This window comes from Geotrypetes seraphini, chromosome 18 (genome assembly GCF_902459505.1).
Source record: "Geotrypetes seraphini chromosome 18, aGeoSer1.1, whole genome shotgun sequence".
In the NCBI taxonomy this organism is placed as follows: Eukaryota; Metazoa; Chordata; class Amphibia; order Gymnophiona; family Dermophiidae; genus Geotrypetes; species Geotrypetes seraphini.
In genome coordinates this window covers 38,118,626-38,145,593 of record NC_047101.1, presented here as the reverse complement: position 1 = coordinate 38,145,593, position 26,968 = coordinate 38,118,626, and the positions used below count along the sequence as shown (strand labels likewise).

Here is a 26,968-nt window from a genome sequence, read left to right as displayed (position 1 = left end):
GAAACCTGGTGTTATGGCTCTAGGGGCTACATTTTATTTGCGACATCCATGTAAATGTGTAATTAATTATCGTTCACATAAATTTGTCTTCTTTGAGCCATTTCAACTGACAACCTTTCTATCAACTTCATGTTTGGAGAAAGACGGAACATGAGTGCTTAGTTTAAGAAAAAGGTGTATTATTTCAGTCTACTAGTACATTTATCCAATTTAATTTTTCTTATTATTACTTGCCCATCATCCACCTTGGATCCTATTTGATGACTTGAGTAGAGATTAAGCTTATATTTGATGGGGTTTTTTTTTATGTTTTATGTTTAATTACTAACTTTCTTGCTGGATTTCCTTTCTGTACAAGTTATGCTTGATTATATTGAAAATTCAATAAATATATATATAAAAAAAACAAAAACAAAACAATTTTATAGCTTGGTGTTTCCTGAAAGTAGCAAGCCTACTTCAGAGTCTCACTAAGCTAGTCAGAAGACGCCACTCCCACCGACGTCGTACACCTCCTCCACTCTACCAGTTCGCGGCTCTTTTCGTTTCTCTTATTGGCTGAAGCCGCGGCGTCCCTCGTACGGCCTAATCTCACGCACGTTCACGCCGAGGCTCTTTCGCGGAAGAGGTCTGATGATCTTTAAAGGGGTCGTGACGTCACAGAGAAGGTGCTGCCGGGAAGTTCCTGGCCCGTGGCGGAAGGTAAACAGGCTGAGGCGGTAGCTTAGGGCCCTCGTATTACCGGCAGGAAGCGGGGTGTACTAGAACACTAGAGAAAAGGAAAGTGGGGCTCGGGGGGGGGGGGGAGTGGGGGTTCGGAGAGAGCGGGGAATATTGTAGGGGGAGGGGGGGCGGGCGCGCGGACGGAAGTTTCTAATGTCCTCCGAGGCTCCCCTGCGTCTTCGGGTGGCATTTACGGTCATGTCGCTTTGACTGTCCCATCGTATTAACTGTCGGGGACACGCGATAGGAAAAGGTTAACAAGTATTGTTTCATTCTCCCTTTTGCATCCAAGTGTTTGGAGCCTCTGGTGCTTTTTGCCTTCTACATTCTACAGAAACAGCCCTTGCCAAAGGCTCCAGTGACCTGTTCCTGGCCAGATCCAGGGGCTTTTTCTCTGACCTATTCGCTGCTTGCCTCACCACGTTGTCCTTATTTGGGGCTTTGTCTTGGGTTTCTGTTTATCTCTCCAATTGCGGTGGTTGGTTGTATTTTTTTTTTTTACGTATGGTCTACCACTGTTGATGTGCGTCAGTGTTCTTCTTTGGGACATTTTCTTTCTCTGTACTTAATCGCTGTGGTGCTGTTTTTTTTTTTTTTTTCAGTACCATTTTTACATTGACAGTAGAGAATGACACGGTGACAAAATTCATCACCGTTCCCGTCCCTGCGGATAACCACGGGAAATCATCTTCATGTCATTCTTTAAGGAAAGAGGGAAGAATCAGAGTATGAATGGCCACAACCACTGACCCGCAAGCTTTGCTCTGAAGAATGCTGGTGTAGAAGGACAGAGGATGAAATAGACACTAGAAAATGATATGGGTTTATTTCCCGCTGTTATTCGTGGGGACGGGAATGGTGATGAATTTTGTCACCGTGTCATTCTCTAATTGACAGTTCTCAGATGTACCTCTCCACATGAGAAATGTCACAACAAATCCAGGCCCAAGTCTCAACCTGCTTCCTTAATGTCCAATGGCCCAGTATCCTTGTTGTTTTAACCATTCCCATAGTAAATGAAACTCTAATCCCTTATTTGTCCTATTTTGTCTTAAATAGGTTATAAGCTTTGTGGAGCAGGGACTGTATCTTCTGTATTCATATGTCTAGTACTACTATTTATTATTTCTCTAGCGCTGAAAAGCATACGCAGCGCTGTACATTTTAACATACAAAAGACAGTCCCTGCTCAGAAGAGCTTACAATCTAATTTAGACAGAACATTTCAGGGTTGGGGAGATTACGGTAGAGGAAATGATCCAGTGGATATAGGTATCTGACAGCAGTGAGTGGGAGTTGTTGAAAACAGTTTTTAAAAAGTGGGATTTGAATACTGCTTGGGATGGAGTATGATGTATTGATTCAGGCAGCCTGTTCCAGGCATACAGTACCACAAGAAAGAAGGGATGGAGTCTGGAATTGGCAATTGAAGATACAGTGTACAGATAAGAGGGGCTTGCCCGACGAGCGGAAATCACGGCGTGGAGCATAGGGGGAGATGAGTGAGGAGAGATAACGGGGAGGGGGGGGGGCTTCAGAGCAAATTCACTTGTAGGTAGGTCAGCAAGAGGAGTTTAAACTGTATTTGGAAATGGACGTGGAGCTAATGAAGCAACTTGAGGAGAGGGGTAATGTGAGAATAGCAGCTCTCACAGAATATGAGTTGTGCAGCAGAATTTTGAATGGATTGAAGAGGTGAGAGATGGGTGCACGGGAGGCCTGAGAAAAGTATATTGCAGTAGTCTAAACACAAGGTGATGAGAGCATGGACAAGGGTTTTGGTAATGTGTTCAGAGAGAAGAGGACAGATTTCGGTATTATTATAGAAGAGGAAGCGACAGGATTTGGTGGTTTGTTGGATATGAACAGGGAAGGAGAGAGAGGAGTCAAAGATCACCCCAAGGTTGTGAGCTGACGAGACAGGGAGAAGGATAGTGTTATCCACAGAAATAGAGAACGGTGAGAGGGGGAGGTGAGTCTAGTAGCAATGTAGAAATAAATAGTAGAAGTAGTGGCACTCGTATTGAGGATTCTGCTTTTATGTTTCTCTGAAAATCAAACGATAGTTCCTACTTCTGCACCCTGATGACCTAATGTGGTGGGAAGTACATCAAGAGTATAGAATCTATTTGGAATTCATTCTTTCAGTATTTATTTCCAAAGTTTTGTAGAAAATGTCTAATTTGAATAATGGGCTAAATTCTTTAAACAGCGTCCCGAATGTAGGCAGCGGGAGGAGTCCTACCGCTATCTAACCAGCCAATCAGATTGCAAAAAAATCTGAGGCAGGCCACCTAGGCATTTTGTCACGGTTGAGGGAGATGCGTCAGGACACTTAAGCTTGCCCAAGACTGGGCTTGAGCATGGTTTCGCCTGGAAGTGGCCCTTGGTTCCTGCCTAGGGCTGCGACAGATGCCTGAAATGTAGGCAGCAAAATACTGGCCTACGTTTCAAATAGATTTGGCTGCTGAGCTGATTATGGCAAGGGAATCTATGTCCACTCCCTCTCGCCAGAAACCCTGAACTGCCACATGAATTCATTTAGTAGGAGGGATGACCACTCTCTCCCGTCAGAACCCCCAAACTCCCCAGAGAATTCCCCTGGCAGGGGGGATGTCCATTCCCTCCTGCCGGAGCTTTGGAGCTCATTGCTTGAGGATTTGGTAACAGCATTTAGCATATTTGAGTTTTAAAAAAAAGGTTGGATAAGTTCTTGGAAGAAAAGTCCATAGTCTGTTATTGAGACAGTCATGAGAGGAAGCCACTGTTTGCCCAGGAATTGGTAGCATGGAATGTTGCTACTATGTGGGTTTTTGCTAGCTACTTGTGACCTGGATTGGCCACCTTTGGAAACAGGATATTGGGCTAGATATACTATTGGTCTGACCCAGCATGGCTATTCTTACATTCTAAAAGTACATTAGATTTTGCAGTTACAGTGGCTTAAGACAGAAAATTAATGTGAGGTAGCTGTAAATGTTACACGGCATTTTCTGTTGCTAGTCATGCATTACCCCTTGCTTTAGCATGTGGTAATCAGATTGCAGTTAGTGCAAAGACATTTAAGAAGTAATGAGTAGTCTTGCATAATTGCTGTATGTTCTCCTTGCCCTACCTAGTTCTGTCACCTAATACAAAATTCCCTTAATGCACAACTTATCACAGTAACCCTAAAAATAGAACAAAAGTGGTCAGTGCATTAGCTTTTACTGCATAGTAACATAGTAGATGATGGCAGATAAAGACCTGAATGGTCCATCTAGTCTGCCCAACCTGATTCAATTTAAATTTTTTCTTCTTAGCTGTTTCTGGGCAAGAATCCAAAGCTCATTCCCGGTACTCTGCTTGGGTTCCAGCTGTCGAAGTCTCCATCAAATCTCACTCCAGCCCATCTACACCCTTCCAGCCACTGAAGCCCTTCCCAGCCCATCCTCCCCAAACGGCCATATACAGACACAGACCATGCAAGTCTGCCCAGTACTGTCCTTAGTTCAATATTTACTATTATTTTCTGATTCTAGATCTTATGTGTTCATCCCATGCTTCTTTGAAATCCTCTCCACCACCTCTCTCAGGAGCGCATTCCAGGCATCCACCACCCTCTCTGTAAAATAGAATTTCCTAACATTGCTCTTGAATCTACCACCCCTCAACCTTAAATTATGTCCTCTGGTTTTACCATTTTCCTTTCTCTGGAAAAGATTTTCTTCTACTTTAATACCCTTCAAGTATTTGAATGTCTGAATCATATCTCCCCTGTCCCTCCTCTAGGGTATACATATTCAGGGCTTCCAGTCTCTCCTCATATGTCTTCTGGCGCAAACCTCCTATCATTTTTGTCACCCTCCTCTGGCTGCTTCAAGTCTTCTTATGTCCTTCACCAGATACGTTCTCCAGAACTGAACCCAATACTCCAAGTGGGGCCTCACCACCGACCTGTACAGGGGCATCAACACCTTCTTCCTTCTACTGGTTACGCCTCTCTTTATACAGCCCAGTCACCGCCTTGTCACACTGTTTTTTTGCCTTTAAATCTTCGGACACTATCACCCCAAGGTCCCTCTCCCTGTCTGTGCATATCAGCCTCTCACCTCCCAGATATACGGTTCCTTCCGATTATTAATCTCTAAATGCATTACTCTACATTTCTTCACATTGAATTTTAGTTGCCAGACATTAGACCATTCCTCTAACTTTTGCAGATCCTTTTTCATATTTTTCCGCTCCCTCTTTGGTGTCTACTCTGTTACAAATCTTGGTATCATCCGTAAAAAGGCAAACTTTTCCTTCTAACCCTTCAGCAATGTCACTCACAAACATATTGAACAGGATCGACCCAAGCACCGAACCCTGAGGGATTTCACTACTCACCTTTCCTTCCTCCGAGCGACTTCCATTAACCACCACCCTCTGGCGTCTATCCAAAAGCCAGTTTCTAACCCAGTTCACCACTTTGGGTCTTAACTTCAGCCCTTCAAGTTTGTTCAAGAGCCTCCTATGAGGAACCGTATCAAAGGCTTTGCTGAAATCTAAGTCAATTACATCTAGCATATGTCCTTGATGTAATGTAATGTAATGTAATTTATTTCTTATATACCGCTAATCCGTTAGGTTCGAAGCGGTTTACATAAAATACATTAGGTCTCTCCGGTCACCCAATCAAAAAATTCAATCAGGTTAGTTTGACAAGACTTACCTTTAGTAAAGCCATGTTGCCTTGGATCCTGTAACACATTAGATTCCAGGAAGTTCACTATCCTTTCTTTCAGCAACACTTCCATTATTTTTCCAACAACCGAAGTGAGGCTTACTGGCCTGTAGTTTCCCGCTTCATCCCTGTGACAACTTTTGTGAATAGGGACCAATGTGTTGAACAGCCAACGTGTTGAACTTTACTAAAAGAACCCTTATATTTACATAATGGTATCTCTAGTTATTGAAGGTGTTAATCGGTTTTTTCTCATCTGTCTTATTTTCAGCATATCCAGTTATCTTGGGACTGTGTACAAAGGCATAATGGCTTCTGGAAGTTTGGAGGTGATCCAGTCTGTCCCTTCAGGTGGGCCTAATGATACAGGTTTGGATGAGCCGAAGAAGATGACAAGAGAGGATTGGAGGAAGAAAAAGGAACTTGAGGAACAAAGAAAGTTGGGTAATGCCCCAGCAGAAGTGGATGAAGAGGGGAAGTAAGTTAAAGCATACCCCAACCTAAAATGTATAAATTGTACAATAATTATAGTGATTATAGGGATATGTTAACAAATCTAGTAGGTTTGGGGTCTGAATTACCAATTTTTATTTCAAGGAATGCATTTTCAGCAATTAACAGCTACTTTGTAAAGTGCTATATTTTGTCATGTAAGTGCAAGTATATATATTATCAAAATTACTGTATTTACTGGAATATAAACCGATCCAAATATAAACTGAGGTGTCCTTTTTTTCCTCCCAAAAGGGGGACAAATTAACTTGAATATAAATCAAGGTTAGAAATTTTGAGTTACCATGATGAGCCAATTCATAAAGACTGTTCACCCTCCCTCCCCATCAGCTATCTCATAAGTCACTAAACATAATACAAATATCTGTGATGCATATATCACAACAGGGACCCTACATAGGAAAACACAACTACAAGCAACCACAAACTTAAATAAATGTAGACAAAAATCAAACTTAAACTCAAGAAGCCAGAGAAAGAGAAACAGCACTCTACACTTTGGAATATATAAAGAAAGCAGTGCAAAATTACAGTAAAACTACTTTTTCTGTTCATGAAATTAAAATAAAATTATTTTTCTACCTTTGTTGTCTGGCCATTTTATTTGTGTTTACTTTCTTCTGTCTTTTCATAATTTTCTTTCCAGGGTCTGCAGTCAATCTGCCTCTTCTCTCCTTCCTGTCTTCACTTCCTCTCCTACATCCATCTCTGACTTTAACCTTTTCCTTTCAGTTTTCCTCCATTTATTTTTCTTCTTTTTCTCCAGTTCTTCTATTTCTCCAGAATTTTTTGCTAACTCTTCCCTCTCTCCCCTTTCCAGTATCTTTTCTTTCTTTCTCTCTCTCTCTCTCTCTTTCTCTCTCTCTCTATTGTCACTCTTCTAACCAGTATCTCATCTCTTGCCCCCTCCAGCCAGCATATCCTCTCTCCTCTTTCTTCCAATACTTCATCTCTCCCTCCAGCTACATCCAAGATCTCTCCCCATCACCTTTTGCCTTTTGCTTCTTCCAACAGAGTCGCAGGCCTAACACACGTGGCGGGCAGCTTATTCCTCCCACTGGCGGCTGCGACTGTCCTCTATGCTGTTTGCTAGCCGCTGGGAGGAGGGGGGGTGAAGTGTCACTAGTGCATCTGGATTGTGAGCAGTCCTGCATTTGGTCCGGTCCTGTCCCAGTCCCACTAAACCAGCTGGCAATACAAAACCAGACACCAAGGGAGCCTTCCTTCTTGCCGGTCTTGATCCTGCCCCTCAAAATCAGGAAGTAACGTCAGAGGGGGTGAGATCAAGACTGGCAGAGCCTTTAGCAATTTGGCAAGAGAGAAGGGCCCTGTTATGTCTGGCTCCATTATTGCCAGCTGGTTTAGCGGTACCGGGATGGGACCGAAGGCAGGGCTGCTCACAATCTAGATGCACCGCTGACTCCTCACTCCCCCCCCTCCTCCCAGCTACCGGAAAACAGCATAGAGGACCGCCGTAGCCACCACCGAGAGGAATCGGCTGTCTGCCTCACATGTTGGACCTGCCCCTGACCTACAACTCCATTCCCCATAGCCCGGTAGGCTTAAATTTGGATATTTTTTAAAACTACGGTAGTAGACTCAAATATGAACAAAGACCCCCAAATCTCTGTTTATATTTGAGTATATACGATATATTATGAAACAATGCCTTGCCTTTGTCATTCTTCATTATATACTGCAAAAGGGGTAAGGACTAGGGGCTAGCCAAAGTATAGTGTACAACTTTATTGGTATTGCTCTAGTTTCCTTAATTATCTTGTAATTTATGTAGATTTTTATTGTAAGTTTGAACAGTACTAACTTTGGCTCCCTTTTATCAAGCTGCATAGGGCTTTTTATCATGGGCCGCTACGGTAAAAGCTCTTGATGCTGAAAGAAATTCTATGAGCATTGGAGCTTTTACCGCAGTGGCCCGTTATAAAACAAATTCTAACTCAGGTTGATAAAAGGGGGTCTTTGTTTCTTTATGCCAAGATTAATTGGAATTTAACTAGATTTATTCAAAATTTGAGGTTGCACGTCATTGGAAACTTCTCAAGATTCAGTTATGTATACTTTATTTTACTGAAATTGATTCAGTTAAGAGAAAAGAGGTATTTTTGAAAATTGAACTGCTATGTTTTGACTTCACATCGGGCCTCTTTACAAACTTGCAGTAGAGAGTCCCAGCACAGCAAATGCGATGCAACCCATTGGAAACGAATGGGCTGCGTCGCATTTGCCGCATGGCATTCGCTATCGCGGCTTTGTAAAAGGAGTCCATAATTGGCTAAAAAGAACACATCACATGAAAAATAGTATTTTGTTGCACTGATTTCTTTCTTTTTTTTTTTTGGGTCAAGAAGGCAAAATCAGTTTTTTATCTTTTGTTATAAAAACAGATCCACAATGTAACACTAGCTGTGTGAATAAATGTTCCTGTTTCTAAGGTATGTCTTTGTGCTTTCTTGTGTAGAGACATCAATCCTCATATTCCACAGTACATTTCCTCAGTACCATGGTATATAGATCCTTCCAAAAGACCTACCTTAAAGCATCAGCGCCCTCAGGAAGAGAAGCAGAAAGAATTTACATCAATGGGTGAATGGTACAAGAGAGGTGTTAAAGAGGTAGGGAAACTTTTCTGTCCATTCAAGAGCTTGGATGTATGAAAACAATGCAGCTGTCCTCTGAATTCCATGTTGATATGTGTATCCTGTTTCTGCCAAATTCTGTAGTTAACATTGGTGTTAGAAAGTGGTATAAAATGATATCTAATTATTTGAATAAGAAACCAAAAAATGGATTAAGAGATATTTGGAGCATTGAGATTAAGCATCAAATTAATGCATCTCAATGGCCACGTATTTGGACTTGGAGAATTAAAGGTACGATGTCAGCATCTATTAGGCAAACATGGTTCTTTTTGTTGCATAGAGCATTCTGGACCCCTACTAGATTACAAAAATTAGATTGCTCTAAGTCTAATAGATGCTGGCATTGTAAAATTGAAATTGGAACTTTAGACCATCTTTTATTTTATTGTCCATGTATTCAGGCATTTTGGATATCAATATGGGATCAAGTTAATATATTGATGGAAAATCATGTAGCATTATCCTACGACACAGTGATTTTTGGAATGTGTATGAGGGCCAAAAGTCAGATATCTGCAGCAAACAACAAATTATTGATGATTCTTACTGGAGTGGGAATTCAACAAATAACGACTAATTGGAAAGACTGTTCTAGATTGAATTGTAGTTTTTGGTGGAACTCAGTTTGTCATTTATATAAGATGGAAAGATTTCTTGCCGTACAGAGGGGATATTTTAATAGGTTTAAGGAGGTGTGGAGGCCATTAATTGAATATTGTAATGATTAAGGGTTATTCTTTTTCCTTAGGGGATAATTTGTAAAAATGGGGGGGAGGGAGAGTCTAAATATATATATGTTTGGATAAAATATTTTGTTGATAGGGGAGGGGATGGGAGGTGGGTGGAGGGAATTAAAACATGTGTAATAATATTGCTTAAGAATGTCAAGTGAGTGATGTGAATTACTTGTAATAATATTGTACACTTGTTGAAAGAAATAAAAAGGAATAAAGATGGAAAAAAAAAAAAAAAAAGAATAATTTGTTTAAAAAAAGCATGCAAGCCTATATTAACACATGCTTAAGGGGATATAATGCTGGGAATAGAAAAATTTATCTTCAGCCTTCTAAATCTCTCATCATATTCCTCTTATCACCTGCATGGATTCCTTTCTACTTACTTCTACCCACCTCACTCAGCTACGATCACTTCATTTCCATTCTGTCATTTCCCTGATTTCATAGTAGTGTGGTGGCAACAGTATCAACAGCAGCTTGAGTGAACTGCATTCAGTACCCCCTGTCTAGTGGTATACATGTAAGAAATGAGGCCTAAGAGCATGGAGTGATTGAGACCCTTCACTTATTCAATCTGTTATTGATACTGTTAATTCCACCAGATCCTTAAGGTCAGACGATTGTAGGAAGAATGTGAAGTAATAGAACTGTTTGTGAAAGTCTATGTAGCAATAGGTGTAATAAGTAATGGGGGTGCAGTCATAGATACAGAGGTAGCTTTGGGGTGAAAAAGTAGCCTAATGGCTAGAGCAGTAGTTTGAGAACCAGGGAAACCTGGTTAAAATTCCACTGCAGCTCCTTGTGATCTTGGGCAAGTCACTAAAACCTCAATCGCCTCAGGGACAAGCAGGAAACTACAGGCCGGTGAGCCTCACTTCAGTTGTTGGAAAAATAATGGAAGTGTTGCTGAAAGAAAGGATAGTGTATTTCCTTGAATCTAATGGGTTACAGGATCCGAGGCAACATGGCTTTACAAAAGGTAAATCGTGCCAAATGAACCTGATTGAATTTTTTGATTGGGTGACCAGAGAGCTGGATCGAGGACATATGCTAGATGTAATTTACTTGGATTTCAGCAAAGCCTTTGATACAGTTCCTCATAGGAGGCTGTTGAACAAACTTGAAGGGCTGAAGTTAGGACCCAAAGTGGTGAACTGGGTCAGAAACTGGCTGTCGGACAGACGCCAGAGGGTGGTGGTTAATGGAAGTCGCTCGAAGGAAGGAAAGGTGACTAGTGGAATCCCTCAGATTATGAACCCTCCAGGAACAGAGAAATACTTACTGTTCCTGAATATAATATGCCTTAAGCTACAATTGATAAAGGTGTGAGTGAGATAAAGGAGCTTATTTTCAAAGCACTTAGGTCTAGATTCTAAGGGCACGGATCGGATCCGATCCATGTCCGGGGGGCTGATTCACAAATGGCCCTTATGCAAATGAGGGCGATCGGAATCATGCCCCCAATTGCCTGCCCGGATTGCTCTATAGGTATCCCACCACATGCGCAGACCATCTGAGCCCGGCAGAAAATTTTTTTAAATTTTTGGGAGCCCATGGTTTTTAACCTGCTTTAAGCCTGCAGGTTAAAACCTCGGGCTTGCACTGCGGGCAGGGTGGGAGAGTCAGAGCAGGCAGGCGTTTGGGGCACTCAGGAGATCAGGGCAGGGGGAGAGTCGAGCAGTGGGATAGTCGGGACTGCAGGAGAAAGGACAGCTCCTTTCATTATAGCCAGGGGATGCAGTTCGGGTCAGGCAAGAGATCGGGGCTGACAGGGCAGAGAGCAGGGTGGCAGAAGGCAGGGCAGTCGGAAAGAGCTTGAGCGATTGGTCCTCAGCAGTCGCTTGTTTGTGATCGGCCAGCCTAGTCGATGTTGCAGGGTTTTGGTTAGTGAATCGCGTCCCTGCCTACTTTGCATGCCGTTCCCCTCATTTGCATGCGTGGATCGGAGGATGGTCGACAGAGAGGTAAGTGAATCGGGTCGGAGGGAAATCGGTTCGCAAAGGAGTCGCAAACCGATCGGTACATGATCGGTTTGCTTAGTGAATCTAGCCCTTAGACACACAAAGTGCCATAGGCTACTATTATTTATATAAACATGCATTGCTATTTGTTTTCACACATCTTTCCAGTAGCAGTTATAGGTAAGTTAAGTTAGGTGTAGTATTATTCCTCACCTCTTCCGAATGCTTTTTTTTTTTCTTTCTACCTGAGGTGATAAGGATTATTGGGGAGGGGGGAGGGGGACTTCATCAAAGGATGCTAATAGAAACATGATGGCAGATGAAGGCCAAATGGCCCATCTAGTCTGCCCATCCACAGCCCATCTCTTTCTCTCTCCAAGAGATCCCACTTGCCTATCCCAGGCACTTAAATTCAGACACAGTCTCCGTTTCCATCACCTCTTCAGGGAAACTGTTCCACGCATCTACCACCCTTTCCGTAAAAAAGTATTTCTGTAAAAAAAAAAGTATTTCCGTAAGAAAGTATCTTCCTACGCTACTGCCCTATGTATGCATAGCCGTCAACAAAAATGATTGCTGTGAGTTCCTGTGGTTTCACGAGACTACAGCGGGAATTCATGGCAGCCATTTTTGTTGACGGCTAGACCACCAGGTAAGGTGTGGAGAGGTCCTGTAGGTGGGGATGGGTCAGAGTCGGCCCTAAAGTTATTCGCAATTTTTCAATATTTACAGGCCGGCTCTGCCTTAATCCCCACGAAAATGGAGGGGGAAGTGTATATGCTGTGCAGACCTCTTAAGACTTGTGTGTTGTGTTCATGATGATATAATAGAAAAGGATATTAAGATAAAAGGGAAAACAGAACCTACATTTTTCCTTCATTATATTTATAGCTCCTTGCTGCAGAATCACTTACTATTTTCCCAGCTTATGGCCCCATAATTAGCAAACAAACAAATCTGCTAAACTTGAGCCTGCCTGATTTTGTTCCTTTTATTTGTAAGGATGAGTCTTTTTTTTTCTTCTTATACAATAAGATTATCTTTAATATTTAGGGTTCTATTGCAATAAAATTTCGTCCAGGAGCTTGTGAAAATTGTGGTGCAACGACACACAAAAAGAAAGACTGCCTTGAGGTAAGCTGAGTATTTCATCTATCTGATTTATGTATTCAGTGCTATTCTGCTAGTTAGAAACTAGCTATTGAATAATGGGTATTACTTTAATATCTTATTTTCACTGCCTGTATATGCTAGCATTGCTCTACCATCAAGTATTTTTTTCCCGTCACTGTTAATCCGCAATATAGACCAGTCCAACCAGTGGGGTTATATGAGAAGGTGCTGAAAAGTTCTCAGCCTAACCAACCAACTTCATAAATTTTGAGCGTTTTTACCACCGGAGCTGAAAAGATAACCATGAATCTGCAGAAGGGTGTCACTTTAAGATCTTGAACTCTTCCCCTTCTGCAGTGGAGAACAGCTCCCTTTTCAGCGTTTCCTTCTTCAAGTGAACTCGGAAGGGGGAGGCTGTGTTTGGAGCCAAAGTTCTTTAGTCAGGAATTTTTGAGTCTTGCTTTTCTTGGAGGATAAGATGTACAGTATCAGCATCTATGAGACAAACATGGTTTTTTCTTTTGCATAGAGCTTTTTGGACCCCTGTTCGTTTACAAAAATTAGATAGCTCTAAGTCTAATAAATGTTGGCACTGTCATCTTGAGGCTGGGATATTAGATCATCTTTTATTCTATTGTCCATATATATTATTATTTTGGAAATCAATTTGGCCTCAAATAAATAGGATGATGGACAATCCAGTAGCCTTGACTTATGATACTATTTTATTTGGTACAACAATGAGAGCAAAAAGTCAAATTTCGTCACATAATAATAAACTTTTATTCATATTAACTGGAGTAGCAATTCAACAAATAACTGGAAAAATTATGACAGATTAAATTATAACTTTTGGTGGAATTTGATATGCCATATATATAAAACTAGTGTTTAAGCCCGTTAGATTAACGGGTGCTAGATGACCGCCTCTCCTGCTTTTGAACCTGGGCAGGGGCAGAGGCAGAGCCGGGACGGGAGGGAGTGACGGTGGGAGAGCAATTTAAAAGCCTCGGCAACGGCGGCTCCTTGACCAATCCGCGCTTACAACGGTCCCACACTCGCGGTCTGGCTGGCTCCCCCACCAAAGCCCTTCGCAGCGGCAGCCCTTCCTGCATCCGTCCCCGCGTCCCAAGCCTCTCCGAAGGCCAGCTCCCACGAAAATGGTACCCCTCTGTCCAAAGCCGTGGCGGCAGCCTCCCTCAAGACACATTTCAAATCTGACATATTGTAATCACAAAACAGAAAATAAAATTATTTTTCTTACCTTTTGTTGTCTGGTCATTATTCATATCATGTAGGGCTCCCAGGCTATGGTTGGCTTTTGATAACTCGCTTGCCAGGGCCCCTTCTTTCTTCTTCCCTCCCTCCATCCCTGCAGCTGAAGATAGGCACCTCCCCCCAGTGGTCTGAGACAGGAGGGAGCAGTTAGGAGAGGGTCTGAGGGCAAAGAGGGGCTCAACAGCGCACAACCACCTTTCCTTCCCTCCCTCCATCAGGTGCAGTGAATCCACCAATGTTAAAAGGATCCGCGTCGAAATCGGAGGCCTGCCACTGCCGTAGCACGTTCCCCTCTGCCTTGGTCCCGCCCCTTCTCTGACATATGGGACCGCGGCAGAGGGAACGTGTTACGGTGGCGGCAGGTCTCCAATTTCAAAGCAGCTCCTTTTAGCGGAGCTGAACTGTACCTGATGGAGGAAGGGAAGGAACGGTGGGGCAAATTTCGGCAACGGCAGAAATTTTTTGGCGGGCCAAGCACCATGAAACATTTTTTCTTTAGGCAGCCCCGGGGGGGGGGGGGGGAGTCGTCGACGTGCAGACCGCTGTGAACAGGAGCGGCGGCAGGACAATGAGGCGAGAGTGAGCAGTTCGGCTTCCCCTATCTGGGGAAACCAGGGAAATCGCCGTGCCGAACTCAGCTGCGCGTCGGGAGTGAGCAGTTCGACTTCCCCTATCTGGGGAAACCGCCGTGCCGAACTGAGCTGCGTGTGGGGCCGTAGTAAGCGCGGGGCATGCTGCACTCTTGGTGGCCACGGACCTACGGATCATGGAAGCACGCCGATAAGACTGCGCATGCGCCGCCTACGGTTTTATTATATAGATGGAGCTCACAATAGCAACACAGAAAGGTTACTTTGGTAAATTTCAGAAGATTTGGAGGCCATTAGCAGATTTTTGTAATGATTAATAACATTTTCCCATAATAAGAGATTTGTTAAGTGGAGATGTGGGTGGGTATTATTTTATTTATCTCACAATATGTATGAATTAATTAATAAATTTTAAAGGATTAGGTTAGATTTTCTGAAATAGGTAGGGAGGGATTGGGAGGGGGGGTTATTTTATTTATATTGGTCATACATATTAAATGAATTACACATTATTTAGAACATTATAAAATATGAATATGAATATGATATGTTGTACTTAAAGTGGTCATGAAGGTAAATCAAGTGTGTATATTTATAAGATCAAAAAAATTTTTCTGATACACTTGTTGTAATATGAAAAAATGAATAAAGAAATTATAAAAAAAAAAGAATTGCTTTGAAAGGGTGACAGTTTTTGTGCAGTTCGGAGGTGATTGCAGTAGAGCATTATTTCAATGATCAGACTTCAAAGTGTTTTTTTGGAAGGGTTACAGAAACTTCAGACAAGATGTGCCAGGTGTGTTGAACTTAAGGGTAAACATGTGGATTACCGTATTTTTTGCTCCATAAGATGCACTTTTTCCACCCAAAAAAGTAGGTGGAAAAAAGGGTGTGTCCTGTGAAGCGAATACCCTAATTCCCTCCCCCTTTACCTTATTTAGGCTGCCGCCACTGCTCGCCCCTCACCCGCCGCTGCTGCTACTGGTTGCTCACTGCAGCCGAAAGTAGAAGGGAAAGGCCAGGCGGGTGCAATAATTGCATACTGCCGGCCTAGAAACCTTACTCCCGACGTCAATTCTGACGTCTGCGAGAAGGTCCTAGCAACTCCTTCCGTTCTGGGTGCCGCGCTGAGCCAGGAGTTCCACCCCTCCCGCCGCCACTGCTGCTGCTGCTTCTTTGTCGACATTAGGGGGTAAGGCTTCTGGACCAGTGGCGTGCAATTGCTGCACCTACCTGGCCTTTCCCAGTAATTTTTCTTACCCCCGCTCTCGGTGCTTTAGACAGGAGTCCCTCCCCTGGGCTGAAAGAAAGAAATCACCAGACAACAAAGGTAGGAAAAATGATTTTATTTTCAATTTAGTGATCAAAATGTGTCAATGTGGAGAATTTATCTATATTTTGCCTTATATTTGTCTATTTTTCTATAGTGTTACTGAGGTGACATTGCATATTTTAAAAAGTCATCTGCTTTGACATCTGTGCCCTGCCCGCCCTGTGCCCTGTCCCAGCCTACCACTAGACCACCAGAGGGGGGACAGGGTGCGGAGCCTGGCAGGGAGGGGAGACAGGATACAGAGCCTGGCAATGAGTGCGGGGTTGGGTGCAGAGCCTGGCAGGGAGAATTTGGTTCAGAATGTTTTTCTTTTCTTGTTTTCCTCCTCTAAAACTTAGGGTGCGTCTTATAGTCAGGTGTGTCTTATGGAGCGAAAAAATGCAGTAACTTGTAAGTTTCATGGATCCACATCATTCCCTTCTTGGTTGTGCTGAGAACTTTTCAGCACCCCTGAGTAGCTTTTCTAATTGACTTTATATTTCCACTAAAATGTGGGTGTAACTGAAAATATCCTGGATGCTTCAAATCTATAGTCAAAGGTGTATCGAGTACATCATTATAATGGATTTTGATATTTGTGTTGTAAACTGCTTTGCATCTATTCTGAAAAGCAAACTACAAATCTGACAATGCAGAGAGTGGTAGTGACTGGCCTGTGAAACAGTTAAGTATTAGCATGGTGTGGATTCTGGGTATGGACATATTAATATTGAATATTGCTGCAAATGTTATAAAAATGATGGCAGTCTGCCCATCCACATCAATTACTAAGCTCTTAATTCCTTCCTCTCCCTCGTTGATCCTCTGTACTTGCCCAATCTTTCTTGAATTCATATACTATCCTTTCATCTATTTCCTTTCACCCTCTTTGTTCCAGAGCTTCCTTTTAACTGATATAAATGCACAGGATGGGTCTCTAATATGGAAGTATTTAAAATGTTAGACAAGTTCCTGCTGAACTGGAACATACGCAGGTAGGGCTGGTCTCATTTAGGGCACTGGTCTTTGACCTAGGGGCCGCCGCGAGAGCGGACTGCTGGGCACGATGGACTACTAGTCTGACCCAGCAGCAGAAATTCTTATGTTCTTATTATATTTCTGCTTTCTTGATTTTCTTCCAAAGTATACATTTTGGTATACAATCTTTGTGGGTTCCCATATACTTTATGATGAATACCATTGGCCATTTTAGTAGCCAGCCTATAGGCAAACTCTAGCCAGTTTATATACTTTTGACAGAAAGGTAGCAGAAGAGGGGAAATAGCTAAAACCTTTCAACATAGAAATATGATGGCAAATAAAAGCTAAATGGCTCATCCACAGCATCCACTATCTGCTCCTCTCCCTGGGACAGACATGTCAAACTCTGGCCCGTAGGCCAGATGTAATAAAATTTAGTCCACCAGACAATTACAAAATTTCACTTAAGCTGGCCCGCCAGCAGACAGGTACAAGCGCCGAGTGGCGGAACTATAGTTCACTGTCCTGACGTTGCTAGTGGTGATAGGGTGAGCAACAGACTGTGACTTCCGCTTCCTAATGCAGGAGAGGTGCCGGTGTGCTCGGCTGGAATCGCCGCCTTCCAAAGTTTCGGCTGCTTCAGAAGACAAGCTAAGAAGCGTGGGAACGTGCGCGAGACATTTGAAGGCACGAGCGCATCACAATGGTGGTGGTGTAAGTGTATTGGGGTGGGGGTGTATTGGGGTTAAGTTTTGAGGCAGGGTCCACACTATCACTGCTTTCTTGACTTCTCTGGTAATATTTTTTATTGGTTAGACCTTTCTTTTTTTTTAATAATTCTTTATTCATTTTCAAATTTGACAATAAGTGCACAAAATAATATATTTCAACAAGTTATTACACAATAACACTTTGATATCTAGTGATATATTTAACCCCCCACCCTACACCCACCCTTCATCTTATTTCCAATCAAAATATACACATATTATAGAACATATTATAACATATTATGTAAAATTGTTACTAATACCCTCCCCCCTTTGGTGTGCCAAAAGATGAAAAAGAAAAAAAGAAGAGAAGAAGTGATGACTATTCACTACAATATTTTGTCAATGGTCCCCATATTTTTATAAATTTAGTATTTGTCCCTCTTTGTACTGCTATTGCTCTTTCCATTTTGAATATATGACATATTGTATTCCACCAAAATGTATAACTAAGGTTACTATGATTCTTCCAATTGTTGGATATATGTTGAATGGCAACCCCTGTCATGACTAATAAAAGCTTGTTATTCTCTGATGAAATTTGACTTTTTTTCCTCATCATCATGCCAAATAACACTGTGTTGTAAGAGAGTGCTACATGATTTTCCAACAATACATTTATTTGAGGCCAAATAGAATTCCAAAATATCTTAATTGGTTAGACCTTTCAATTCAAAGCCGTATAACTAACTGTTAGCAGTTTTAAAAAAATATTTGTATGAGTAATTGATGCGCTACGAGTTTGAAATAAGAGTATTGGCTTTGTATGCATGCGCAGGGTCCTCATTCTTAAAAGTAGGCCTTTATTGTTTTTCCCAAATAAAAGATCAGTTTCGGAGGTTGTTTTTTTCCCCAAGAGATACAAACTTCTTATAAATTGTGTACATTGGTTCATCCTAGTATAGACATGTCTTTTTTTTAATTTTGTTTACATGACAGAGCCGTCGTGGGTTTGGAGAGGTTGTAACCCTATACTTCTACTAAGACGAAGGGGTCCTTTTATTAAGGTGCGAATTTAGAGTGCGCTAAATCGGTTACCGTACCTTAATAAAAGGACCCCTAAGTATCCTAATAAAAAATTCAGCCCGCGACTTAGCTTGTGTTTTAGATTTTGGCCCATTATGTGATTGAGTTTGACACCCCTGCCCTAGGAGATCCCACATGCTTTCTTGAATTCAGACAGTCTTTGTCTCCACCACATCTGCCATGTTAGCGTACAGAGGAAATACAACTGTGCTATACAGTACTACTTTTATCATACTGTTTTGCTACTTTTAGATAAGATGTAACCAGTAGAAGTAATGTGGTAATGCTTTTGCACAAGGCATTGGTGAGAGTATTATTGTGCCTGGTTTTGGAGGCCTTATTGGCTGGAGGCAGCCTAGAGAAGGAGTATCAAAATGTTTTAGGGTCTATATACCAGGGCTCCCAAGTCCGGTCCTCGAGATCTACTGGCAGGCCAGGTTTTCAGGATATCCACAATGAACATGCATGAGAGAGAGATTTGCATACCAAGAAGGCAGTGCAGGCAAATCTCTCTCATGCATATTCATTGTGGATATCCTGAAAACCTGGCCTGCCAGTAGATCTCGAGGACCGGACTTGGGCAGCCCTGGTCTATATCATAAGCCATATGAAATGAGACTGAAAAGTCTAAATATATACATCCTAGAAGAGAAAACCATTCACAAAAGGAAAACCTTTTACAGTAGAAGTCCAAAACTCCAGATGCTAGAAATCCAAACAAGCTATGAAGCCGGACTCCAATATTGCACACCTTCTCCCTTCCTTTTTTTAAAATTTTTATTTTTAATTTTATAATACAGTTCAATTCAGAACAGTACAAGAAGAAGATAAACAAAAAAAAAAAATTAAACAATTTCTATTAGATAGAATCTTCCTAACCCATTACTATGGAGGAGTTAGAGGCAATATTACAGATTAAAGTATAAAGGAAAATATAAGCTTAGGAGTAAAAAGTAAAAAAGAACCCCTGAGCTAAACTTTCTTTGTGCATATTTACTATCTCCCATCCAAGGTCAGTCTTTATTATTATCCTGAACTTGTTCCCGTGATTCTACTCCCTTGCTCACGTAAATCTAGAAACTGTTGCAAGTGTATAGGGTCCCCAAAAATAAATTCTTTATCCTGAAGTTTAATAATACACTTGCATGGAAATTTTAAGAAAAATAATGCATTCAAGGCTAATACACATTCTCCCTTCCTCCCCCTCATCACCCTGTGCACAGTCCGGTGTCTCTCCCTTCCTGTGTACCTTCTTAATAAGGCAGCAAGTCATAGGGCCTGCAGCACTAGCCTGAGCCTAAGGGAGGGAGCCCAGGTTCCCAAGACCCCTCCATGGCTACGCCCTGCATGGTCTCGCATTTCCACCCCCACCCCCTTTCCCCATGTACCTTTTTAGCAAGTGAGCAAGTCTTTGGTCCTGCAATGCCAGCAGCCAGCCTGCCCTGGGCCTTTCCCTCTTTTCAGAAGGGTCTGAGAGAAAGGATTGAGCAGGCTGTACAGATAGCTTGTGAGTAAGGCTGGCACTGAAGAACTAAAGACTTGTTTGCTTACTAAAAAGTTACATGGGGGAAGGGGAGGAGAGCTCCATGGACAGGGCCAGGAGGGAAGGACATATGTAGGGCTGTGGGACCCTTCCCTTGGGCTCAGTTCGGTGCTACAGGACCAATGACTTGCTGCCTTAATAAAAAGGTACACGGGGAGGGGGAGGAGAGATGTCAGACCTGTGAATCTGGAAAATCTAAAATTCTAGACTGACCTAATCCCTAAACAGTCCAGATTTTTGGACTTGTACTCTTATCAGAAAAATTAATGCTCTTGAGTAATGGTTCCCAAACCTGTTCCAATAAGTATGCATGAGATAAATTTGCATGCAGTGTAATCTGACAGGCTAAGGATCCCTCAGGACAACTTTAGGAACCACTGTTTTAGTGCAAGAGATCATCCTATAAGCCTCCAAGAAGGTAAATGCAGAAGCAAAAGCAGTAAATATTTCATTGTGGGAAAGGTGGTGTAGGCATGGACTGCTCTTCAAGGGAGTTGGAGTAGACAGAAACCATAATCAAGTTCAATAAAGCCAGGGATAAGCACACAGAGCCTTTTCACTTATTTGCACCCAGGGATCCTGAGATCACCAGAGGTCTATGGCTGTACTAAGAATGAAGCTAGGAAGACCCACTGCCTATCTGCTGTATTCCTGATATCACTGTTTTGGTTGCATCTTCTTTATTTGTCTAAACACTGTAAGGTCATGTTGCTTGTTTAGGGTTCAGAGAATAGAAAATATGAGCTTGAATCTCTAGAATTCAGCTTTGTGCTCTAACTGTGGCTGGTATTACAAAAACAGTGACACTTTCTTCTTTTTAAGAGACCAAGGAAAGTTGGAGCAAAATTCACAGGTGTTAATATTGCACCAGATGACTTTTCACAGCCACAGTTGATGTTCGATTATGATGGGAAAAGAGATAGGTGGAATGGCTACAACTCTGAAGAGCATATGAAGATTGTGGAAGAGTATGCCAAGGTTGATTTGGTATGTAAATATTATTGTTTCATTCTTGGTTTGTTTGGTTTTTTTTTTAAAGGTGGGCTATTCAGAGTTGATTCCCACAATATTGAAGCAAGACTTAGACATATATTTGATGAACTTCTTCCTAATATAAAGGGGAAAATAGCTTAAGTGGTTGTGACTTGCAGTGTGCACTTAGTTTCTGTGAGACACTGGTCTAGCTGGTGACTCATTATTTTATTTTATTTTATTTTTTTCATTTACCCATTTATTAAGTAATATCATTTTCTGTTTTTATAATTTCTCCTCTAAAGCTGGGAAAGTTTTGTATTTGTAAACTTCATTCTTTAGCAACTCTCCAGACCAGTATAGCCATAGCTCTTACAAATGGGTTATATCTCATCATGACCAGCAGGTGGAGACTGAGACAAAACTTTGGAATAATACATAATAGGTGAAACTCCCTAATTACATCAGTCTTCTCTCAGTTTCCAGCAGGTGTGAGTGAGTTGTACCCATCTCCCTTGTTTAGAGCTTTTGGAATTTGTTCTAGGGCTCCTAGTCCCTGTTTTGATGAAGTTTGAGCTTGGGTAGGCCCTGTTTTGGGGGTCCCTCTGATCTAGGGGGTTGTCAAACCTGGAGGGTCTCATGCTCGGTCCCTCCCCCCCTTTCCTCCACCACCCCAACATTTTTTTTAGAGGTGCCTCAGCAGTAAGCCTTGTCCCAAATTCAAGTAAGGTATACTGCTTTGAGAGCCAGTAGAGTCTGTGCTTTGGAAAAAAAAAAATCCTGAGGCAGGGCCAGTCTGAAGAGCAGCTTTCCCTTTAAATTTTCTGTAAATTACTGTACTTTTTAACGAACCAGCACTTTTCTTTTAGCTAGGTCACATATGGAGCATTGAGCACTTTACAAGGGAAAAAATGCTCATTGTGTTCCAAACGCGAGGCACTCGCGGCCGGCCTGTGCAGACAATGTGTAGCCTGGAGCGGTGGAGGATCCTCGTCAGCAGCGAGTGCCAGCGGCCAGGGTTCCCCGCCGCAAGTGCCTCGTGAGTCGGCAGCTGAAAGCGGGGAAGCCCGGGCTTCCCCGCCGCCCACGGAGGGATTTCTTCAGCCACTGACGGTAAGGGTAAATAGGATTCACTTACTATCGAAGCGGCTGGGGATTCCCTCACAGCTGATGCCGGCTTGCCTAGTTTAGCAGCTGTGAGAGTTCAGGCTTCCCAGCCGCTACAGCCGTGGAAGGGTTATTTTCGGCGGGAACGTCGCCATTTTTGGCAGGAAGACCCTCCATTTTCTCAGCAGCCTCAGGTGACCTTCTCCCTGTCTTGGAAAAACAGGGGCAGGTTTCTGCTGGGTCCCCTACTGTGGCAGGGAGTCCCATGGGGCCGCCAGGGGGTTTTCCCTCAGATTTAATTTTTGCTTTGTGCAGAGCTTATTTTCAGGCGGCTGGGAGTTTTACGTTTGTCCTGGGGGTCTCGGGCAGGTGGATCCCTCTGCACCCCCTCTACTGCTTTAGCGCCCCCTCTTCCACCTCCCTTGTCCAAGCGCCCGCGGGTGGCCTGGGACCAAGACCTGTGGTCTGAGGAGCGTGTTGACCTGAATGAGGACCTGGACCCTTGGGGAGACCTCCAGGATCCTCTCAAGGGGACAGCTGCTTCGGCTTTTCTGTCTGCTGGCGAGGAGGTCTGCTGGTGTCCGTGGTTCGTCTTTTTCAGAGAGACAAGCTCCCAGATTTGATTCAGCAGGTCTCCTTAGTGTTGTGCTTTGAGGTGCCACCTGAGACCCCGTGTCTGGGGGACCCTCTTAGGGGGATCTGCTCTGTGTCCCAATCTTTTCCTATGTATCAGGATATTTGGGATATTGTCCTGGCGCCATTTCTTTTTGTGCGCTCCATGACTCATTTGTATCCCATCCTGGAGGGGGATAGGGCTACATTGAAGTCGCCAGTGGTGGACGCGGTAGTCTCAGCTATTGCTAAGTGGCATACAGTGCCCGTAGAGGGCGGTTCGGCCTTATGAGACTCTGAGGAGCATGAGTTGGAGACTATACTTAAGCAGAATTTTGATGTCTCTGCCTTGGGTATCCAGGCAGCTATTTTGGGGGGGCTAGTGGCTCAGGCCGTGTTTCGGTGGGCTGAGCGTGTTCTTGACCATGAATCTGATGATTGGTCCTTGGTGGATCAGGAGGTGGCAAAGATTGAGATGGCAGCCTTTTTCCTCTTGGATGTCCTCTATGACTTGGTGCGGCCGCGCGTTGTACCTTGTGTTTTTGTGCTTGGTCGACAGATGCAGCGTCCAAGACTAAACTCATAAAATTTCCCTTTCGGGGATCTTTTTTGTTTGGAGAGGATTTGGATTAGTTAGTTCAGACGCTGATGGACTATAAAGTGCCCCGCCTGCCTTAAGACCGTACCTGCCCGGCTGTTAGGGATGGAACTGCTCGGGGGCGTCTGTGGGATTTCCGCAGATACCGCCCTGGGCTGCTACCTTCCCGTCTTCTGGGTTTTCCCAGGGTTGTTTCTATCAGTGCATGCAATCCTTTTGGGGGGCCCGTCAGGGGGATGGGAATCCCTTCTCCGGTTCTCCCGCAACCCTTCCTGCCCAATGACTCCTTGCTGGCGCCCCCTCTGATTCCAGTGGGTGCCTGGCTGTGCGAGTTTTCTCAACAGTGGTCAGAGATCACGTCCGATCAGTGGGTCCTGGAGGTGATTCGGGACAGTTATGCTCTGGAATTTTCCCACTCCCTGCCAGATCATTTTCTAGCTTCTCCTTGTCAGGCAGAGTGGAAGAAGCAGGCTTTTCACCAGACCCTTCAAAGATTGCTAGATCTCAAAGCTTTAGTTCCAGTGCCCCCTCGGGAGTGTTGCACCGACAGGTACTCGATTTACTTTGTGATGCCCAAGAAAGAGAGGACCTTTCAGCCCATCTTAGATTTGAAAGGGTCAACTAGGCTCTCAAAGTTCCGGCTTTTTGCATGGAAACACTGCGGTCTGTGATCCTGGCAGTTCAGCTGGGGGGGGGGGGATCTGACCTCTCTTGACCTGATGGAGGCCTACTTCCATGTTCCAATCTGGTCCTCCCATCAGCGCTTCCTTCGCTTTGTGATCTTGGATCAGCACTATCAGTTCTGTGTGCTTCCCTTTGGTCTGGCCACGGCTCCGCGGACGTTCACCAAGGTTATGGTGGTCTTCGTGGCGGCATTGCGCAAAGAGGTCATTCTAGTGCATCCCTACCAGGATGACTGGTTGATTTGCACAAAGTCGTTCCAGGAGAGCACCTGGGTCACGGCTCGGGTGGTGGAGTTCCTGCAGTCACTGGGATGGTTGCCAACCTTGTCAAGAACCAGTTGGCCCCCTCACAGCGCCTGGAGTATCTTAGGGTTGTGTTCGATACCTCCTTGGGGAAGGTCTTCCTCCCAGAGGCCCGGGTAAGCAAATTGTAGTCCCAGATTTGCCTGCTTATGTCGTCCTTGTGTCCTCAGGCGCAGGATTTCCTTCAAGTCTTGGGGTTGATGGCGGCTTCCCTGGACATGGTGAGGTGGGCTTGGGCCCACATGCGTTCTCTACAGTATGCTCTGCTTCGGAAGTGGTCGCCCCAGAGGCACAGTCTGGATCACCCTGTTCCTCTGAGGAGCTTGGCTCGCTGCAGTCTTCGTTGGTGGCTCCAGTCCTCCTATCTAGTGCAAGGGTTGAGTCTAGATCAGCCCCAGTGGATAATGCTTCTCATGGATACCAGTCTTCTCAGTTGGGGAGCTCAGTGTCTAGGTCACTCAGCTCAGGGCACCTGGTCCACAGAGGAGGCGTTCTGGTCGATCAATGTTCTAGAGCAAGGCTGCCCAATTCCGGTCCTCGAGATCTACTGGCAGGCTAGGTTTTCAGGATATCCACAATGAACAATGAGCATGAGAGAGATTTGCATATCAAGAAGGCAGTGCAGGCAAATCTCTCATATGCATATTCATTGTGGATATCCTGAAAACCTAGCCTGCCAGTAGATCTCGAGGACCGGAAATGGGCAGCCCTATTCTAGAGACCAGAGCCATCTGTCTGGCACTGTTATCCTTCCACTTCTTCTTGATGGGTCAGCATCTGACTGCCATTCTTGATGTTGTTCGCTTCTTGCGGGCGGCCAAATTGCTCAAGCCTCCCATGCGACCATCTGTTCCCTCTTGGGATCTTAATCTGGTTTTATCCGTGCTGGTGCGCCCACCTTTTGAGCCTTTGGGTGCCTGCTGGTTGAAGGACCTTACCCTTAAAGCGGTCTTCTTGATGGCTATTACTTCTGCTTGACGTGTTTTTGAGTTTTCTAGGGAGCCAGTCATGTTGCGGCCTGTTCCTTCCTTTCTGCCAAAGGTAGTTTCTCCTTTTCATGTCAATCGGGCAGTGGTCCTCCCAGTGTTAGGTAGTCGGGATGGATCTTCAGAGCAGAAACAGTTGCGCAAGTTGGATGTGCAGAGGACCCAGGATATCAGGAAATCATTCCATTTTTTTGTCCTTCTAGCAGGTCCTCGTAAGAGGGATGGCGCTTCCAAGGCTACTATTGCGCGGTGGATCAAGGAGGTTATTGGTGAATATTTGTAAGGCTGAAATTTGGTCTTCCTTGCATTCCTTTGTCAGACATTTACATGTGGACGTTCAGGTGTATTGGGATGCGGTGTTCGATGAACGTGTTCTGGTATTAACCCTTTAGGGGTCCCACCCATGATGGGTACTGCTTTGGTACATCCCATCTGGAGAGTTGCTAAAGAAGGAGAAATTAGGTTCTTACCTGCTAATTTTCTTTCTTTTAGACTCTCCAGACTGGTATAGCACCCCACCCTGTCTGTTGTCATGTTCTTGCGGATGTTGTGCGTGCAGATTCTGCTTTTTCTGCGGGTTATGTTATTTTTCTAGGGCTGGGGAGATCAAAGCTATGGGGACATTTGATGCAGGGGTCTCTCCTTTGCATTTTCTAACAGCATTCATGTATATTAGTTGTTATTCCTGTTCGGAGTCTTGGTTTCAGTTTATAGACTGATGGAATTAAGGAGTTTTGTCTCAGTCTCCACCTGCTGGTCATGATGCGATATAACCCATCTGTAAGATCTATGGCTATACTGGTCTGGAGAATCTAAAAGAAAGAAAATTAGAAGGTAAGAACCTGATTTCTCCTTAATAGGTTTACATTCTGCAATGTTTTTCTAGTGCAATAGAAAAAAATGGCTTTTAGTTAAAATTATTCAAACCATATGTTTGCTTGTAGGCTAAACGTACACTTAAAGCTCAGAAACTGCAGGAAGAATTGGCATCTGGAAAACTAATGGAGCAAGTGGTAAGGAAATTTGATTTGTTGTTTCATTGGTTCCATGTGAATTGTGCACCCACTTAGTGAATTTTGGCATTTGCAGCTCAGTTCTTACATCTGATTAGTAGAGATCATTAAAGGCATGGGTTAGACAGCAATTTAGTATTCCCAGAAGATATGTTTATCACTAGTTATAATACAAGTGGGGCTGCCTTACTGACTAGAAAGATTGCTTCCTGTTCACATCTTGTTGATGTGAGTATAAAATGTTAACCTCATGTGGGATTGGGTTTTTTTTCAGTTAAGAATTTATTGTAGAATTATAATCCTTCGTTCTCAACACCCTTGCTTCGCACTATCAAACTGTCCTCCCAAACTCATTGACACCATGTTTGTGACAGCTCTTATGCACATTTAAAAAAATTGGAAATCATCTACATTACTAGACTACACCTTTTGGTGGAACTCTTTGAGCATGTACCATAAATTCGAATCATATGCATATGAAAAGAACATGATATCTCGTTTCTCTACAAAATTGATGCGAAATAAATCACCTTGGTCGTTCTTAGATTCATATGTTCATTCTGCCTCGTAGACACTTCTACCTCTCTCTTTTTCTCCCTCTTTCTCTTTCTCCTTCTTTACCTTTCTTTTTTCTTTTACTTCATCCTCACTTTCTTTTTTCTTTTACTTCATCCTCACTTTCTTTTTTCTTTTACTTCATCCTCTCTTTCTTTTTCTTTTACTTCATCCTCTCTTTCTTTTTTCTTTTACTTCATCCTCACTTTCTTTTTTCTTTTACTTCA

At 43.4% G+C, this 26,968-nt stretch overlaps 1 protein-coding gene across 3 annotated transcripts in view; it reads left to right on the top strand.

The window, feature by feature from the left end:
• The first annotated feature begins 604 nt into the window (after nt 1-604).
• Nucleotides 605-26,968, top strand: part of SLU7 (SLU7 homolog, splicing factor) — a 62,521-nt gene continuing 36,157 nt past the window's right edge. The window contains exons 1-7 of one of the 3 annotated variants that reach the window (XM_033927356.1): nt 605-702; nt 5,703-5,909; nt 8,421-8,574; nt 12,353-12,433; nt 17,159-17,287; nt 20,735-20,899; nt 26,118-26,186. In XM_033927356.1, coding sequence (XP_033783247.1) covers nt 5,740-5,909; nt 8,421-8,574; nt 12,353-12,433; nt 17,159-17,287; nt 20,735-20,899; nt 26,118-26,186 — 768 coding nt within the window. In that variant the 5' untranslated portion in view covers nt 605-702; nt 5,703-5,739. The remainder of the gene's footprint in view (nt 703-5,702; nt 5,910-8,420; nt 8,575-12,352; nt 12,434-17,158; nt 17,288-20,734; nt 20,900-26,117; nt 26,187-26,968) is intronic. The other 2 variants (XM_033927357.1, XM_033927358.1) reach the window with 2 other exon arrangements.